Consider the following 18,242-nt stretch of genomic DNA (forward strand, 5'->3'; position numbering starts at 1 on the left):
TGGGCAGTGACTTGCAGATGGAGTTGTGGCTCTCTGCAGTTAGCTCCGGCCAAAGCCTCCAGCTTCCACTAATGTGAAATGGTTAGTGCCAACTGGCTCTGCACACAGCAAGTAGACTATACCTCTTAGTGTGTTAATATTAAGTAGAACACACAGCACTCCATACAGCATATATTGCAGACATTGATAATTGCCACAGCCAGGTTATAACTGATTCCCTTTCATAGGACCCAACTGATTTCCCACTAAAGTCAGTATGGAGGCTTTCCATTGAAATCAATGGAAGGTGGGGTGGTCTGTGGGCTTGTTCAGGACTCAGTTTAACTGCATCTCTGGTGCACCATTGTGTTGCCTTGTAGAATAACTATAGGAGTGTTGCTATATGACTCCTATGTGCCGGTTCTCTCTGATTCTGGATATATTTGTTTCAGAATTCTGCTGTCAGTCACACAAGTAAATCAAAAAAGACCCATGTAGAGGCTTATTGGATTGCTCCTACAGATGCACCAGAACATGTACAATTTCTGTAAGTAAACACAATATTGGAGATCCTTTATTAGAAATCCAAAGTAGGTGAATATATAGTGTTCTATCTGTCATAAATATTGATTAGCACCCAGGAAATGTCTCTGGGGGAAACTGTTTGTTAGCTTCCTCCCTTTTCTGCCCACACCAACTCCTGCTCAAGAACTGGCTCTGCTGCCTATGGAAGGAGCTGGGAGGTTTCAATGAAGAGTCAATGGTTCCACTTGGGCTGTATGCAGGGCAGCTGGCATTAAACTGGGCATGGGCTCCCATATTGTTTGGAGCTCACAAAATAGGATGGGGGTTGGTTGATCTCCTACTCACTAGTGGTGCAGCAACAGCTACAACCGTCACCTGGTACCATGTCAACAAGAAAGCAGCATGTTTGATGTCCTCTTATTTAGCTTGGTCAACTTTTGGCTTCTGTGCTCAATTACTGCATCTGGAAGGACAATAAAAACAAGAAGCAATCTTAATACAGAACCTTGTGGAAGAGAATATCAAGGCAGAAGATCTTTTTTGTGCATTTCCCAAATAAAATTACAATCCTGAAGGAGGGTTTAAAAAAAAGAAAATTATCAACATTCTCTCCTCTTCTGAAGTGGGGAAGTTGCAAGGCATGTTACTGGCTGACAATGGCCTACTACTTGGCAAGGGGTGATTTACAAATGTAGTGATAGAAATATTTTTTTGATGTGTAAATTTTAGTTTAATTCCTAACCAAAATTGCACATGTGTTCTACCGTTATATGGCTTTACATTTTGGACCCAGAATGTATGGTATGAGCAGTGACACTCATATGTTTTGAAATAAAAATTAAATGCCACCCTTCTGTGATGCTGCAAGTTATGCAGCAGGCAGCTGAGAAGTGACTGCCTTGAATCCATTTCTGAAGCTTGATCTGCTGTGTGGTGGATCCTTCTGGCTGGAGGGTTCTCCCTCATCCCCCAAAAAACCCATCAGGTGCCTGTGTAGATGCCAAGTTTGGAGAGATTAGTTGTATGACACAATATGACAAGTATGTTTCTTTTTGGCCAGCTAAATAAAGGAGTTTCTCCCTCCTTTTTTGTAAAGCATTATTTAGTAATTCATTTAGTACTTGCACACCCCTCACAGTACTGAATTTGTGTGTGGTTTCCTCCCTGCCCTTCAGAGCCACAGTTGTAGAGAAATATAAAATCTTTTGGGTGAAGATTCCTGGTCCCGTCATTTCCCAACCTAATGCACCACCTTTGACGACACCTACAAGTATTACACCAGAGACTCTACCAACTTCACAGCCAGTTTTCCATCTAACAAAATCAGTGGGTATATTTCTCTATTATGAACTAAATTCTGCAACCTTTATTCAGTTCTTATGCCTGGCTTCAATAGGAGTTTTTCCCAAGTAGGGCTGCAGTTACGGCTTTCTTAACCACTGTGTTAACAGAAGGTGGAAGATGGGAAATGACCTATCAGATTATTGTATGCAGTGTTGTTGTAGCCAGGTTAGTCCCAGGATATTAGAGACACAAGGTGGGTGAGGTAATATCTTTTATTGGACCAATTCTCTCTCTTTGTCTCAACTTGTCTTTCTCGCCAACAGAAGTTGGTCCAATACAAGATATTACCTCACCTACCATGTGTCTCTATCAGATTATTAACTATTGAGATGTTGAGAGAAAAGGAGTGGGGGAAGGAAACTCAGTTCAAGCACCATTTAGTAAGAAGGTGAAAAGACAAATACCTAAGCTCATCTGGGGAGTCATATCATGCTTTATGTATAAAGAGCCATGCTGACCTGTGGTTCTGTATAAATAAAATTCAAGTTTAATAAAATGAGGGTGTGGGTGGGCAGGAACAAAGTAGATTATTTCTATATACGAGTGGGTAGGCTTAATTTATAATTGCTTGTTCACATGGGTTTGTCTTTGTTTGGACTTCCATTACGGGTTCTTGAAGTTCTAGTTAAAGTTGGGCAATAGTATTCTCATTTAACATGACCAGGTTTAGCAATATGACATCTTTTCCACTTACTGCTATCTTGAACATGCTTGTTCTGAATTTGTTGTATTAAAAGTACTCCTAAAGTTAAATATATGGAGATATACCTATCTCATAGAGCTGGAAGGGACCCTGAAAGGTCATAGAGTCCAGCCCCTGCCTTCACTAGCAGGACCAAGTACTGATTTTGCCCCAGATCCCTACATGGCCCCCTGAAGGATTGAACTCACAACCCTGGGTCTAGCAGGCCAGTGCTCAAACCACTGAGCTATCCCTCCCCCCCATGCTATGTATTGGGCATTTGTGCAGCTTAACTTTTCTTGGTGGGTTTTTAACCAACCATTCAGGAAAAAATAGACACTTTTTTCTCTCCCCAGAATGTGTTATTTCAGGTTTGTAAGAGTCCACAGGAGCATCTTTCTAATAATTTTTAAGCACTATGGGGCTGTTAATGACTTGGAATAGTCTATGGAAAGTGAGACACCAGGAAGTCTGAAAAGTATATAGAAACTTTTTACTTGAGTTAATTGTAACTTATTTTATTAAACAGAAGAAATGTCCTTGAACAGGAGGGGATTGTATTACACTTCCAACTTATAGCCTTGTTACCACTATGATGTCGAACTCTTTCATTTAAACTGATTGGTGAATTCAAAGCTCACAATTTAATAACTACCATGACAGTGAATTCTAATCCTGGTTAGTAATTATTGGCTATGTGGGGTGGGGGAGAAGAAGAGGGGTTTCTTTATGCATTTTCTGTGTAGATCTTCACTTCTATATTAGTTGGGATTATAGTAATTTTAGTTGTGGAGAATGACCAGCTTGTTTGTTAACTTAATTTTCTACTTGTCTGTCCAGTTTAATGCCTCCGGCTGTGGAAGTACAAAGTTCTGCATAAGGAATCCTGCAAAATGTGATCCTGGGGCTGCCTATTGTTTCTTTCTGTCCTTCAAACAAAATAACCACTCGGTACTTATTGAAATGAGTGGTCCTAGTGAAGGATATATAGCCTTTGCATTATCTCATGACCAGTGGATGGTGAGTATCCCTTTTACAGTATTTCCTATGCCATCCAAGTAGCACAACAAAATACATAATTTATTCTTAGTCAAGAAATTGAGGATGAAGACTGTGTAGCCCCACCATTCTCAGCTGCATGTCCATCAGATTTTATAAATTAAATAGACCTGAGCCTGAGTAGTAGTCAGATGAGAACCCTTCACGAGAAACTGAAAAGGTGATAGTGGGACTTCCCCCACTAATAATTACTCCCATGTGGTGCTCGAGAGCACTGCTGGATGGAGGTGGCCTCTTACAGGTATGGATAGAAAAATGTAGTCCCAGACTAAACAGTTGCATTTAAGATCCTCTGGCACTCTCTGAAAGAATGAGAACTTGCCTTCTGTCTTGGTCAAATTCCAGACAGTTACGTTGTGGCATAACTAAATTCCTGGGTAGTTGCAGTTAGAGGTGGTGGTCTCCACTGCCTATCCTAAAAGGAATCTCTGTAAGGTGCTCTGTATGTTCACTATGGTTTCTGTCCAAAATAAGTATGCAGTTCAGGGGTGGATGCAGTCATTCCCGAAAGCCCTTTGGAGATTCTTATGGCTGAAGAGAGTTACAATGTGCAAGACTATTATGCACTAGTCTGTATATCTAACTTCCTTACCGAACAGAGTAACATTCTTAAAGCATTTCTATGTGTCCATTGTCACAAGAAAAAGTAGTTCTTCACTCTACAAATATAGGAAGAAATAACATTCTCTTCTTTGACCTCAACAGTTAATTCCAGTTTTAATCACATAATTTGATAATGTAAATTGATCTACTTAGCTTAAATAATCAGAGGTATTTATTAATACTCCTAGAAGTATTTGTGACTCTGGCAATGTGGATGGGGATACTTTTTCTACAAAGTATCCCCAATAGAGTAATTTTATTTATAAACAAGTATCAGAGGGGTAGCCGTGTTAGTCTGGATCTGTAAAAAGCGACAGAGTCCTGTGGCACCTTATTGACTAACAGATGTATTGGAGCATAAGCTTTCATGGGTGAATACCCACTTTGTCAGATTTATAAACAAGTTATTCATTTCAATTAAAATCCCACCCCTTTTTGGCACTGATGTTCAAAAGGTCTAGATGAAAACACTTTTAGCATCCCCCAAACACTGTCAATGGGCTGTCAGATACCAGGATCAAACCATTTTACAGACTATCCTGGTGCTCACTGCATAAATACTTTTAAAAGTACATGTACCATTGACCCCTGGTGGTAAACCTTTATCATTTCAAGCACTATATCTTACAGTGTAGGGTGTATTCTGTTGGAGTAAACTTTTTAACTATAACATTATCTTCTTCAACTTAACAATGCAAAGATTGGTATTGGCATATAGCGTGCAATTAAATAACTTTTAATACCTTGTATATTTCTAGCCAATGTCATTCAAAAAAGTAGTTTTTCCATTTGATTTTGAAAGTTCAAACTTTCAACTCTTACAATACTTCAGGCCATACTCTCAGTTTAGTTGCACCATTGTAAACTTGCTGTAATGGCAATGAAGTTACTCCGGGTATAGTGCAGGTGGAAAGGAGAGCTTGGACTAAACCATTCATCTGCATATAGCTTTGCCTATAATTACTATCTAAATTGGGGGAAAATGCTTTTATTTTCAGGGTGACGATGATGCATATCTGTGTATTAATGAAGATCACCGTATTAATGTAAACACGGCCTATCTTAGTGGGCGAATTCCTCCTGTGTTGGACTCAGAGGTATGGTGTGTGACAATTAAGACACTTTGCATGCAGCTGGGTTCTAATTTGTCAATATTTCACTGATGTAGTCTTTTTTTAAATCCAATAGCTTTGAATGAAGCTAGTAAGGCAGTAGTTCTATAAGTAGCCATCTTATGATAAAGATCCCAGGATTTTTCCCTTTCTGGACTCACTGACCCACCTCACATAGAAGGTGCTTATTTCTGATGCACAAGAAATGTCGAGACCCAGATCTGTTGCTGGCTTCTTTATTACTTCTATTTGAACAACCTGTGAGGTAGTTGTCTGTTATTGCCCGGTCTATGCTAGGGAAACTTTCTAAAAATCTCCTACCATTGCTGATGGAACTCCACAGTGTAAGTGATTTTTCGAGAGCCCTGCAGTGACTCTACAAACGGTTAACTGAGAGTAAAAATGGTAGCAGGGAAGTGACTTGCTCAAGGTCATGCTGAGATGGCAGACAAACGGGTAATACAATGCAAACTTCCTGATTCTGTTATCCAGGGAAGCACTCTGTCTTTACCCTTATGCCCTCTGTGTGACCTTGAGCAAGTAATTTAACCTCACAGTGCTCCTGTGCATCTATTGTCTTTTTAAAATGCTTTCTGTAAATACACCCGTGTAAGACACAACTTTGTTAGTCACCATTTTGAAGACCATGCCCTAAAATGTAGTGTGTGAAAGCATGTCCCTGCAGCTGTTGCCTAGAAACCTACCACACCAAGAGAACTCTCAGACTATGCCTTCACTACAGGGGGGGGGTCGATTTAAGATACGCAAATTCAGCTACGCGAATAGCATAGCTGAATTTGACGTATCGCAGCCGACTTACCCCGCTGTGAGGACGGCGGCAAAATCGACCTCCGCGGCTTCCCGTCGACGGCTCTTACTCCCACCTTCGCTGGTGGAGTAAGAGCGTCGATTCGGGGATCGATTGTCGCGTCCTGACGGGACGTGATAAATCGATCCCCGAGAGGTCGATTTCTACCCGCCGATTCAGGCGGGTAGTGTAGACCTAGCCATAGATTCTTGCTGGCATCACTGACTTTGCTGGTGCAGCTAACTCTTTTTATGATATGGGCTATTAAGAGACAGTGAACATCGGCTCAATGTCCAACATTGGTCAAGTAGAGCCAGGCCAAAATCACTGGCCTTGAGGAAGGAGTGGAGTAAATTTGTTTTCAGTTTGAAAGACCCCACACAACGAGTATTAAATGTTCATTGTATGTTTCATAGAATGGCCTTGAAGATATCTCATGGAGGGTGGCTGACGGACTTGTTCAGTGCTCTTTCAGAAGAAACCTTCGTCTTCCTGCTTATAAAGGGAGGTTTAATCTAGATGCTAATTATTACATATTTCTGGCAGATGGGGAGGCGAGTGAGGGTAAGTCTGATTGAAGATATGGTTAAATATTCACATTTCTCAAACCATGCTAAACAAGGACTATCCCCTATAAGGTGTATTAAAAATAAACATGAGAAGTAATCTGACTTCTGTCTCAAATTTCACATGTAACCAGTGAAAATGACCTTAATGTGATGAGCTCTGGCTCATCTCTGGAAATGTAACAAAAATCTGGTTTGCTCTTAATATAAATGTGTTCCATAACCATCTGGTGCTTGGAGTAGTATTCTTGAGAGAGAATCCTATACAATTTTTAATAGGGATTAAACTAAAATGGAAACTAAATAGCATTGTATACAAGATGTTCTTCAAAACCCTATAGATCTAATAGAGAGTGATCTCTTTTCTGTAGGTAGATTATACATGTTTATATTTTTTTGAAAAAATCTTGGGGGGGGGAGGGGGAGCGGGTGGAGTTTAATCCAAAAGATTCCAGTCAGAATCTGCAGAGGTGAAATTTACAAACACAATCGCCATCCCCCTACAACACATGGTGCTCACTGAATTGTAAACTAAGGATAGGAGGGGAAGGGATACAAGCACAGCAACTTTCATTAACTATCTATAAACTACTCTGTATCTTTGCATAGGAGGTCTAATTCACAAACATCATCGTCAGCCTCTGATCACCAATGGAATGTACAATGTCACAGACTCTCCAAAGGATGTAGGGGGATCCCGCTCTCCACTTCTTCTTAAACTCCATGGCAAGTTACAGTTCTAACAGCAAATACTAGATTTGCCCAGTGCTGAAGAAGCTACTGTTGATTGCAGAAAGAAGGATGAAAATTTTGTAAAGAAGCTATTTCCTGTGGTGTGTCAGTCCACTGGGGTATCTGCTTCTCCTGATATAAGAGCTGGTTTGGAAAACTAGGGGAAAAAGTAGGGAAACTTTTTTTCTTAATTTTAAAAAAACCTGACAAACTGTAACGTGGTTTTGCAGGATTCTACTCATCCAGAGAGAGGAACTTGTTTTACTCATTTGTCAAGCGTATTACTAGCTCCCTTGTTTTAAAGGAATTTTGTCGTCTTATTTTTATGACTTGGCAGTCTAAATTTAGAATTGCATCTCTATTTTGAAGTTCCCTTTTTCCAATACTATGTAAAATAAATGTGTACTATGAGTAAGGCTACATTTTAGTCACAGATATTTTTAGTAAAATTCATGGACAGGTCACAGGCAGTAAACAAAAATTCATGGCCTGTGACCTGTCCATGACTTTTACTATATACCCTTAACTAAAACTTTGGGCTGGGAGGCTGGTGGTGCTGGGGATGGTGGTGGTCTGAGACCACCGCAGGTGTGGTGTGTGGCCTGGGACCCCTTCTGTGCGGGGGAGAGTTGGTGGGGCTGGCAGGCTCCCTACCTGGCTCCAACCAGCATGTCCTCGCAGCTCCTAGGGGAAAAGGTGGCCAGGGGGGCTCCATGTGCTGCTCCCGCCACAAGCACCAGCTCCCATTGGCTGGGAACCGCAGCCAATGGGAGCTGGGGAGACCACACCTGTGGATGTGGGCAGCGCATGGAGCCCTTTGGCTCCTCCACCTAGGAGCTGCAGGGACATGCCAGAGGGAGCCCCCCCTGGTAAGCGCCACCCTGTACCCCAAACCCCTGCCCGAGCTCCCTCCCACACACCCAAACTGCTGCTGGCCCAGGGACTGCCTGGCTCAGCTGCAGAAGTCATGGAGGTCACGGAAAGTCACGGAATCCATGAGTTCCATGACCTCCGTGACAGACACGCAGCCTTAACCATGAGACACTCATTAGGTGGTGGTTTGGAGCCTGAGCCAAAGCCCATTGAAGTTAATGGGAGTCTTTCCGTTCACATTAATTGATTTTGAAACAGGTCCATAAAGAGCTGAATGAAAATTCTACTTTCTGTCAAAGAAAGACCTGTTTTGAATTAACCTGTTAAACTTTTGATACTAAAATCTAACTCAAAAATTCTCTGTGTAGTTGCTCATCAAAAAACCTGTGGTCAGCAGATGAAGCACAGGCTGCTCATTACTGCCTCTGTTTTGACTTGTGCTATTGCACAGTGAACCAACTCATGGAGGCAGCAATAGACTGCCATCTGGTTTGGAAGTGAAATCTATATCTTAGTGCATGTGCTTTCCCTGACCTGGCACCGATCTCTCTACAGTGCTATCCATACAGATTAGTCCTATTATTGACTGGTCTCCACTCAAAAATAGGTATATAACATAGCAAGAGTACATCAATGTGTGAGGCATTTTTTAACCAAGTGTCAGAGGGATTTGACCCTCTACTCTTATGTTCTTCTAAAGTTACATTTTGAAGCTTGTCCCCTGCAATATTTGGTCAATTGTGTTCATATCCAGTGTTATAACCAAATTTTCACATGTGAATATTTTCTCCTTCAGCTTCATTAATGTTTGTTGCATGGATGACTACAGTTAGTATTGGTGTTATTGTTGCCAGATTCTTCAAACCAGTTTGGCCTCATTCGTTGTTTGGGAAGGAGATTTGGTTCCAGGTGGGCAAAAAAAACTCTACATAAAAGTTTAGCTGTATGTATTAATCTTATTACAAATAGAATAAAACACAAGAGACTGTCATGCTCCTTAAACTACATCTTCTTTTATTTCTTGACCTGGGGTGCCACGACAGGTCATAACTTTCATTTGGACTTGTGAAGTACAATGAGTTCAGTTAGGTATTGTCTCCTATTTACAGTGGACTTTGTCTTTACTAGTAATCTCTGCTTGCCTGCCAATGTAATGCAAACTCTAACAGTTTCCTCTAAATACACTCCAAAATACACCACCACTCCTTCTTTTTAAACCTATTTAAATGTTCATAGGTACATCGTATGCTGATGTTGACCACAGTGCTTCTTACGAGCATCGCTTTTGTTCTTCCTTTTATATACAGAGGAGGCTGGAGTGAAGTGAGTAAAACCTTTTTGGGCTGCCTCTGAGATTTGAAGTCTGTATTGTTTCCCGGATAAATGTCATTTGAAGTATGAACAGTAGATTTGGTTTTTTTAATGTCCATGACATAAGTAGTTATTTAATTCCAAAGAAATTACCATGAAAGCGGTTACCTCATTGCTGTGCTTGAGTGGTGATCTGAAGACAAAGAAGTATAAATCAGGCATTTACCTTGTTTTCCTACTTACTGCTTCTTTCAGTTGAAAAATTGCACTTGAGTCACCTTTTCTGGCTTTCCCCCTGTGTGTGAAAGACCTTGTTTGGAATTATTCTACCCACTTTGAGCCCACTTTTCCTTTTTCTAGTTTCACCACAGAAACTAGAGATGGAAAAAGATCTATTAGGTCCTGAATCAATCTGCTGCTGCTTCCCCCTCCCCTCATCCAGCTAATACAGGATTCTTCTGTGTGGTATAATTTTCTAGTGCTTTATCTAGCCTAATTTTAAATGATGGAATGCAAAGCACTTCTCTTAAGAAAACTGTTCTATGTGTGATGATGGTAGTTGACAGCAAGTTCATCCCAACACTGTCTGAATCTTCCTTTTCCTGTTTGTCCTTTGCTCTTAGTTTTGTCCCCATGTTCCACTAGTTCTGTCTTTTCTCAAGCTGCCTTTTACACTATAAATACCAATTCAGTTTTAAATTAATTTAAAAACATACACCAGGAGAAAAAGTGCTTCTATTCATAGCCAAGACTTAGACCAAAAGGTATGTGAGATGGGAACACGAGTAGCTGAGGATAGGGGCTTGGAATGCACCTGAAAGAAATGGTATTAAAATAAGGCTTTGCAATTGTGTACAGTTGTTCCTGACCTGTTCTTTGGTCTGAATGTTGCTTCCATTGTTTAGTATGAACATCACAGTATTAATAAAAAGAAATCCTTTGTTCAGTGGGCAGGTTTTCACCCATACCTTGGCTGTACCGTGATGGCTCTGGCAATCTTTCAACCTCTGATGGCAGGTTTCAGACCACCTCCTCATGCACCAAGGTACACGGATATTTACACTCCTTAAAAATGTCATAATGTACTTCTCCAGGAGATTACACTGATGGTATACAAAACAAGTTTTAAACATGTTTCATACAGATACAAACTTTATATTTTTTTCAAGATAACATGGCATGTTTAAGGATCTTTTTTTTTTTTTTCCCCCCCAACCTTTGGAAGATTCCATGTTGGCAACTAAATTACTTGATATAACACTGATTTATTTTTTCTTCTTGTAGAAGGCAAGTATTTAACTGGGTTCATTGGAGTACTGGCACAACAGCTAGAATACTAGCTGGTGAGTAATTGTAATCCTGTCTAGGCATATCTAGTGTACCTCCTTGTTTATAGCCCATTTGTAACTTGCTTAGGCATCTTGAGATATATTGGTATTGCAGAAATGGAGTGGTGGTTGAACACTAGTTACTCAAACATGGATCTTAATGTAGATGACTACTTCAATCTCGTTAATCACCAAAGTGGTCTTAGAATAAGGGTTTTGTCTGTATGGGCTATACAAACCAGACTTTACCCTTGCTATTGTACAGGGTTAACAACAACCAGACAAATTTTTACAAGCTTGCTTGTATATTCAAAGCTCCTCCTCTTTCCCTAAGTCTCCACCTATCAATATGGAGTACTGGGACCCCTTATGTGACTTTCTTGTCTTCAGGGATTCTGGTGGCCCATCTCCTGCATGAGGCACCTCTCTCTCCTTATCTTGTAGTTTTGGGGGGAACCATTTGTTTTGTTCTGTTTTTTAAATTATATATAATCACCAGAGTTTTCAAATCAGTTGCGGTCCTCCATTTATTTGGAGGAATTTGTTACCATTGTGGCTGTGTATCACATCATTGTCCTTTTAAACCTCTTTTTAGATTAGCATGTTTACAATCTATATAGTAAAGTAGCTCTGGACTCTGAGGTTATTTCATAGGATCAATGTATAACAAGGATCATGGTTATCCTGAGCCATACAGTTAGAGATAGTTGGATGTGTTTTTTCACTCTTAAGCCTCCAGAAGTATATTTAACTCTTGATAACCATTCACCCACTAAGCCATAAGCTTGTGTTACTTTGTCTTGAGGACAATACTGTGACGGGTTGGATCACAGAAACCCCCTTGGGAGCTGCCACCTAATGTGCAAAGACTACCTCTGCACCTGTTTTCCCTGCCAGCTCGGGACTCCAGCACTCTGTCTTGCTGAGTCAGACACTCCTGTCTGGCTCCAACACAGACCCAGGGTCTGAATCACTTGCCCCAAAGCTGCAAGTTTACCTGAAAGCAGCTCACAGAAGTCTGCTTGTCTTTAGCACTCAGATGCCCAACTCCCAATGGGGTCTAAACCCAGATAAATCCGTTTTGCCCTGCATAAAGCTTATGCAGGGCAAACTCATAAATTGTTCCCCCTCTATAACACTGATAGAGAGATATGCACAGTTGTTTGCTCCCTCAGGTATTAATACATACTCTGAGTAAATTACTAAATAAAAAGTGATTTTATTAAATACAGACAGTAGGATTTAAGTGGTTCCAAGTAGTAACAGACAGAACAAAATAAGTCACCAAGCAAAATAAAATAAAATGCGCAAATCTATGTCTAATCAAACTAAATACAGATAATTTCCTCACCAGTTCCAGAGCACTCCCTTTTACAGGCTAATCTCCTTTAGCCTGGGTCCAGCAATCACTCACACCCCCTGTAGTTACTGTCCTTTGTTTCAGTCTCCTTCAAGTATCCTGGGAGGGGTGGAGAGGCTCCTTCTTTAGCCAGCTGAAGACAAAATGGAGGGGTCTCCCACGGGTTTAAATAGACTCTCTCTTGTGGGTGGAGACCCCCTCCCTCCTATGCAAAGTCCAGCTCCAAGATGGAGTTCTGGGGTCACCTGGGCAAGTCACATGTCCCTGCATGACTCAGTCTTTACAGGCTGAAGCCATTGTCCACATGGTATCTTGCATGTCTCCAGGAAGACTTCTTATGTGGATTGGAGCATTCCAAGATGCATTGTTCCCCAAGTGTTTCCTGATCAGGTACTTAACCTGGCGAATTCCTTCCTAAAGAAGCTGACCAAATGCCTCACAGAGCTTACTTAGAAACCAAGCCAGCATACAGCCCATATTCTTAACCTCAAGTAGAAAATGATATATATGTACAAATAGGATGAATAGATATAGTAGACCATAACCTTTACGGAGATATGTTACATGGCACAGGCAGCACAAAACATATTCCAGTTATGTCATACATACATTTATAAGCACCCGCTCCCTATGAAGCCTTATGGGATACACTGTCACAAATACTTCTCAACGTTTCTTTTCACGTCTTTAAACTATGTCTTTGTTTTAACAACAGTGGTAACTATGTTCCTGGGAATGGACCTACCAGCACTCAACCTTCCAGACCCATGGGACACTTACACAATGATTGGATTTGTAGCTTGGCATGTCGGTATTGATATTCTCCTGGAGATACATAGCTACTGTCTCATTCGCAAAGGTACAAACCAAACAATACGGCTAGTGTCACTGCCTTGCTTGCCAGGTAGTGCAAAATAGGACTTCCCAGGTGAAATGCAAAAACTTGGATAATTTAGTTCACTCAGTTAAGAGGCTTAAACCAGCCTCTAATTTTGTGCTTGCAAATATCAGCTCATTTAGGTGATTTTGGATATGTGAAATAGATGCATGGATGACTACTTGTATGTAAATTTGGTGACCGCTCTTGAAAACAATAAGTGAATTGTTTTGACACTTTTTTTGGTTAGACTTTCCTGGCTATAAGTGCTGGTACATTTTTGAATTGGCCTGTGTGCCATGAAATCCCAAAACTTAGTGCCAGAGGGTCATGCGAATCTCTAAAATGTACACCAAAAATCTTCTGTTTGTGTTGCTAGCTCAACACAGCCATTGTGATAGTATGGGGAAAGTCAAGCATAGTGTGGGAGTGAACTCAGTCCTTTGAAACTAGGTGGGAAAGCAGGTACTGTCTCTTGAGATCCTCTCTGATAAACCATTACTGTAACTAGCTGTGGCTGCCTACCTATGAACAGACTGGTCAACAGCAGGGGACCTTAAGCACAAATGCTATTTGAGCAAAAATGGGTAACTCATTAGCTGCTAAATACAGGGCCTCTGGCCCCATTGAAGTCTGAGAGTTTTGAAGTTAATTTCAGTAAGGCCCAGGATTTCATCCCAAGTTCTTATCTTCACTTTGGTCAGTATCTCACCAGGAGTCAAGATTACACACACACAAGTAAATAAACCACTGCATAGTTGTCAAGAAGGATGGAGAACGGTTGTTACAGTCGGGGTGAAAATAATATTAAACTCTTACCTGGAAGGGGCAGGGCCTCGGGTAGAATGGGCAGGGCTGGAGGGGTCAGCCGCCCCCAGCCAGCCCATCTGTGCTGCCTGGCCTGTGCTGCCCGGGGCTCCGGCAGCAATTTAAAAGGGCCTGGAGCTCCAGCTGCTGCCGTGGTGGTGGCGGCTGGGAACCCCAAGCCCTTTTTTAAATCGCTGACCCTGGGGCAGCTGCCCCTTTTGCCCCCCTGACCCCAGTCAGCAGCCCTGCCGGTACCAGCTTCTTACTGATACACGGTACCGGCCTACTTTCACCCCTGGTTACAGTAGACAGGAAGGGTGATACTTACTAATAAAATAGCTAAATTGGTCTCTTCTCTTCATTCTATTATGTGGAGAAGTGGGAGGAGTTAGATGCTGCCTATACATGAGGGGAGAAGAATTGGGTGACTCTCTGGTTACTGACTTGAGTAACCAGAGGATAGCAGCATCAAATGGCTCAAAATGAGGTGTGGGGGGGAACAGAGGATTTTTGGAGGAAAGAGGAGTTAAATTCCAGCTGACCATGAGAAATCCAGGAGACGATGTAGAAATCCTAATAGAATTGTCCTTTTTAGCAGTGGCTCTCAACCTTTCCAGAGGACTGTACCCCTTTCAGGAGTCTGTTTGTCTTGCATACCCCAAGTTTCACCTCACTTAACTACTTGCTTACAAAATCAGACATAAAAATACAAGTGTCACAACACACTATTACTGAAAATTGTGTACTTTCTCATTTTTACCATATAATTATAAAATAAATCAATTGGAATATAAATATTGTACTTACATTTCAGCATATAGTACATAGAGCAGTATAAAGAAGTCATAGTCTGTATGAAGTGTTTTGTTTATGCTGATTTCGTGGTGCTTTTTATATAGCCTCTTGTAAAACCTAGGCAAGTGTCTAGATGAGTTGATGTATTGCCTAGAACAGTGGTTCTCAAACTAGGGCTGCCACTTGTTCAGGGAAAGCCCCTGGCGGGACGGGACGGTTTGTTTACCTGCCGCATCCGCAGGTTCGGCCGATCGCAGCTCCCAGTGGCCGCGGTTTGCCGCTCCAGGCCAATGGGGGGCTGCGGGAAGCGGCGGCCAGTACGTCCCTTGGCCCGCGCTGCTTCCTGCAGCTCCCATTGGTCCGGAGCAGCGAACCGCGGCCACTGGGAGCTGCGATTGGCCGAACCTGCGGACGCGGCAGGTAAACAAACTGGCCCGGCCCGCCAGGGGCTTTCCCTGAACAAGCGGCAGCCCTAGTTTGAGAACCACTGGCCTAGAAGACCTCCTGCGTACCCCTGGTTGAGAACCACTGCTCTTTAGCATTGAAAAGACAAAACACTGAGTGTCCTTTTATGCTTCTGGCAAGCTCTTCCAAATTTTCATTAACCTTCTATCCTTATTTCTACTTAACCGTGAACACTGAAGTGTAGGCCATGAGAGGATGCATTGCATGAGGCTTTTTCAGTGGTGTTTCTGAACTGGCTGTAGAGACGCCTGTTGATTAGGCTTAATACCATGCCATCCATTGAATTAATCAACCATTAGCCAGAAAGAAGTATGTGTGAAACATTGCATCTCTTCTTATCAAGTACAAGGCTAACCATATGTTTGTTTTGGTTTTACAGTTGAAGTGATTGATGAGGATAGAATACAAATTCTGCAGTCGCTTACATCGGCAGAGGCAGAGGCAAGTTGCTACCTTGGAAAGTATTTCACGGTATGTGCTTTTCTTTACAACACTGTAATTGTGAAATGTGTATTTTCTCTTACAGGGTCATACATTTAAAGAGATTGTGTTAACCATCTACATCTGTGGAAATATAGCATTCCTTATTACCTTCCTGGCAGCAATCCACCAACTATGAAAACTATGAATTTCTGGCAAGGACATTAAATGTTGAGCATTTGCAGTGAAATCAAGAGTGAAGCACCACTCAAGGAATTCTTACAGATACCAGTGTTGCCTCAATACCTTCCTGAAGTTATACTTGAAGAATAATTGTGTGTGATGATAATTCATCTGTCTGTGCTATCATGATCATCAACAGAGAGAATGTATGTTTAGATTCTAAAGACTGATCCTGCAGTCCGGCCCAAACTACTTTTGATATATTTTTTGGGAGTCTTTTCCTGAGTAAGGACTGCAGTAACTCTTTTAACCCAGTAACTTAACTTTTTTTGTTTGTTTTGTGTAGGCTGAGAGGGTATGATTATAACTAGTGGTTGGTATGGGTGGAAATCACTGTTTTGAACTTTTGTCATCATTCTCTGTACCTACACGTATATTATTTGGAATACTGAATAGACCAGTCCTAAATCTGCTTGTCATATAGTTCAGTTTACCATGTTGCTTAATGAATAATGTATTGCCTAAATGGCTCTTATTTAAAGTATGTGATGTTGGTATTGTGCACTCCAAAAATCTGTGCTCAGAACGATTGTCACAAACACTAGTTGATGCATCAAAGACTACATTGGCATATTTCTCTGCAGTTAAATGCAAAACCTACACTTTCTGCTCTAGGAGCAGTTCCATATAACACACAAACTGGGCTGAGCTTCAGTCCTGTAACTTTGTCATTACTTGCATCAATCATAATTTTTTTTTTTTAATCTTTAGACTATAAAGAGAAGACACACTGCAAACTCATTATGAGAAACTTTTAGCGAAACTATTCCGCAATGTGTCTATATAGTCATAGTGTCTTCTGGCCACTTAAGTCAAAATATCTGTTCCATCACTTTGTGTTTAAACCTGGTACTGTTAGAAAGGAGGAGTTTTCTTGACCTCTTGGTTAACCTGATAGAAGCTGCTTTCCCACAGCTCTTTTTGAATTAACATGTCCATCCAACAGGAAAATGACCTTTTGCTTCATGTGCACGGGAATACTAGAGACTGTGCGTGGGGGGGTGCCTCTCCCCACTTTAAGCAGTAAGGGATTCCCATAAGCAACATCGGCTAGATAAAAGCAACCCTCTCCACTTCTTGTTTTAAATTGTTTGGCTTTTGTTTTGTGGGTTTGTCTAGGGGTGGCAGTAGCTCTGCCGAGTATATAGTCAAAGCATTCTATAAGCAGTGTTTTACTAGTGTATAACTGCAATAATACCCCCTGTGAACCCTGAACAGCTTCCTTTCATGCTTTATTCTAGTTCCTGATGTTTCAAAGCCTAAAGATCTAGGTATAATAACAGAATATTTTGCCAACCAGGGAATACCTGACTAGCTGTGAGGGGTGAGATTTGGGATGAAGAAAGGTGTATATAAAACCAGACCTATCCACCCACCACTCTCTTAGCAAGCATGATGTAGCTGTGGAATTTGTCACAGATGGGGATTAAGTGGTGGCTACCGATTGTCTCCTGTATAACCCATTTGTACTCCTTCCATTTGGTACCCACTAATGTAGTTGGTTAAAGGAGCAGCTCAGTGGAGGGCTCAGGCTGTTGGTTCAAGCTTATTTTCTTCTTGGCTCCTCCAGAGCTATCTTAACATGTGTTTCAGCCCCCAGCTGTTGATTGGTAACCTCACGGGCAGCAATGATAGCCTTCAAGTGGGTGTAGGAATGAGAAAGAAGAACCACCACCAGCAGAAAGGAGGGAGCGGGGCTAACAAAAAACAAAAACCCACCAAGCAAAAAGAGGAAGTACTTACCAAAACCCTAGGTGTGGATACAGAAGGAAAGAAATGGCAGGAACTATACTGGGATATGAGTATGGGAATTGATTGCAATGGAATATGGGGATTTCATATGAGCAGAGCAGATCTAAAGTCACTAGGGACTCTGTGTACAAATGTATTTCTTTACAGAAGAGAGAGCTGTCAAACCAGATGTTTCACTAGGTTTTTATTCTCGTTTAATTATCAGTGTTGAGTTCTTTTGCATGGTTTTTACACTGATAGCTGTATGTGCTGTGTACTCTGATACCTCAAACATTGTCCATTCTGTCATGGAAATGTGAACACCGTCTTGATTTTAAAAAAACCAAAACATTAATATAAGTACTTTGAAATTAAAGTTTCTCTTGTCTTTTTAATGGGATAAAGACACTTCAAAATAAAAGCAAGAGAATAGCTTTATTTAGAAAATTCCCCTTTGATCTGCTGCTGCTTTTCTCTCTCGGACATCACTTTTGTACAGTTATGAATTTATTTTCTAAATTAAAAATATTGTGTAAGATTCCTTCCTACAAAAGAAAACCTATTCACCTTTTAAACCTTAAAGGTCAGTTTCTTTTTTTATTAATCTCTTGCACTACTGGCC

At 41.2% G+C, this 18,242-nt stretch overlaps 1 protein-coding gene across 1 annotated transcript in view; it reads left to right on the plus strand.

Annotated features, from left to right (window-relative positions):
• Positions 1 to 18,179, plus strand: part of LOC112119383 (putative ferric-chelate reductase 1) — a 30,333-nt gene extending 12,154 nt beyond the window's left edge. Inside the window, exons 4-16 of the mRNA XM_024218029.1 lie at positions 432 to 526; positions 1,680 to 1,830; positions 3,371 to 3,550; positions 5,191 to 5,289; positions 6,529 to 6,676; positions 7,288 to 7,404; positions 9,080 to 9,192; positions 9,520 to 9,606; positions 10,542 to 10,639; positions 10,879 to 10,937; positions 12,998 to 13,141; positions 15,606 to 15,667; positions 15,753 to 18,179. Of these exons, the coding sequence (XP_024073797.1) occupies positions 432 to 526; positions 1,680 to 1,830; positions 3,371 to 3,550; positions 5,191 to 5,289; positions 6,529 to 6,676; positions 7,288 to 7,404; positions 9,080 to 9,192; positions 9,520 to 9,606; positions 10,542 to 10,639; positions 10,879 to 10,937; positions 12,998 to 13,141; positions 15,606 to 15,667; positions 15,753 to 15,845 (1,446 nt within the window). The 3' untranslated portion in view covers positions 15,846 to 18,179. The remainder of the gene's footprint in view (positions 1 to 431; positions 527 to 1,679; positions 1,831 to 3,370; positions 3,551 to 5,190; positions 5,290 to 6,528; positions 6,677 to 7,287; positions 7,405 to 9,079; positions 9,193 to 9,519; positions 9,607 to 10,541; positions 10,640 to 10,878; positions 10,938 to 12,997; positions 13,142 to 15,605; positions 15,668 to 15,752) is intronic.
• Positions 18,180 to 18,242: the final 63 nt, after the last annotated feature.

The sequence above is a fragment of the Terrapene carolina genome, unplaced genomic scaffold (genome assembly GCF_002925995.2).
Source record: "Terrapene carolina triunguis isolate 2854851 unplaced genomic scaffold, T_m_triunguis-2.0 Scaffold210, whole genome shotgun sequence".
NCBI lineage: Eukaryota > Metazoa > Chordata > Testudines > Emydidae > Terrapene > Terrapene triunguis.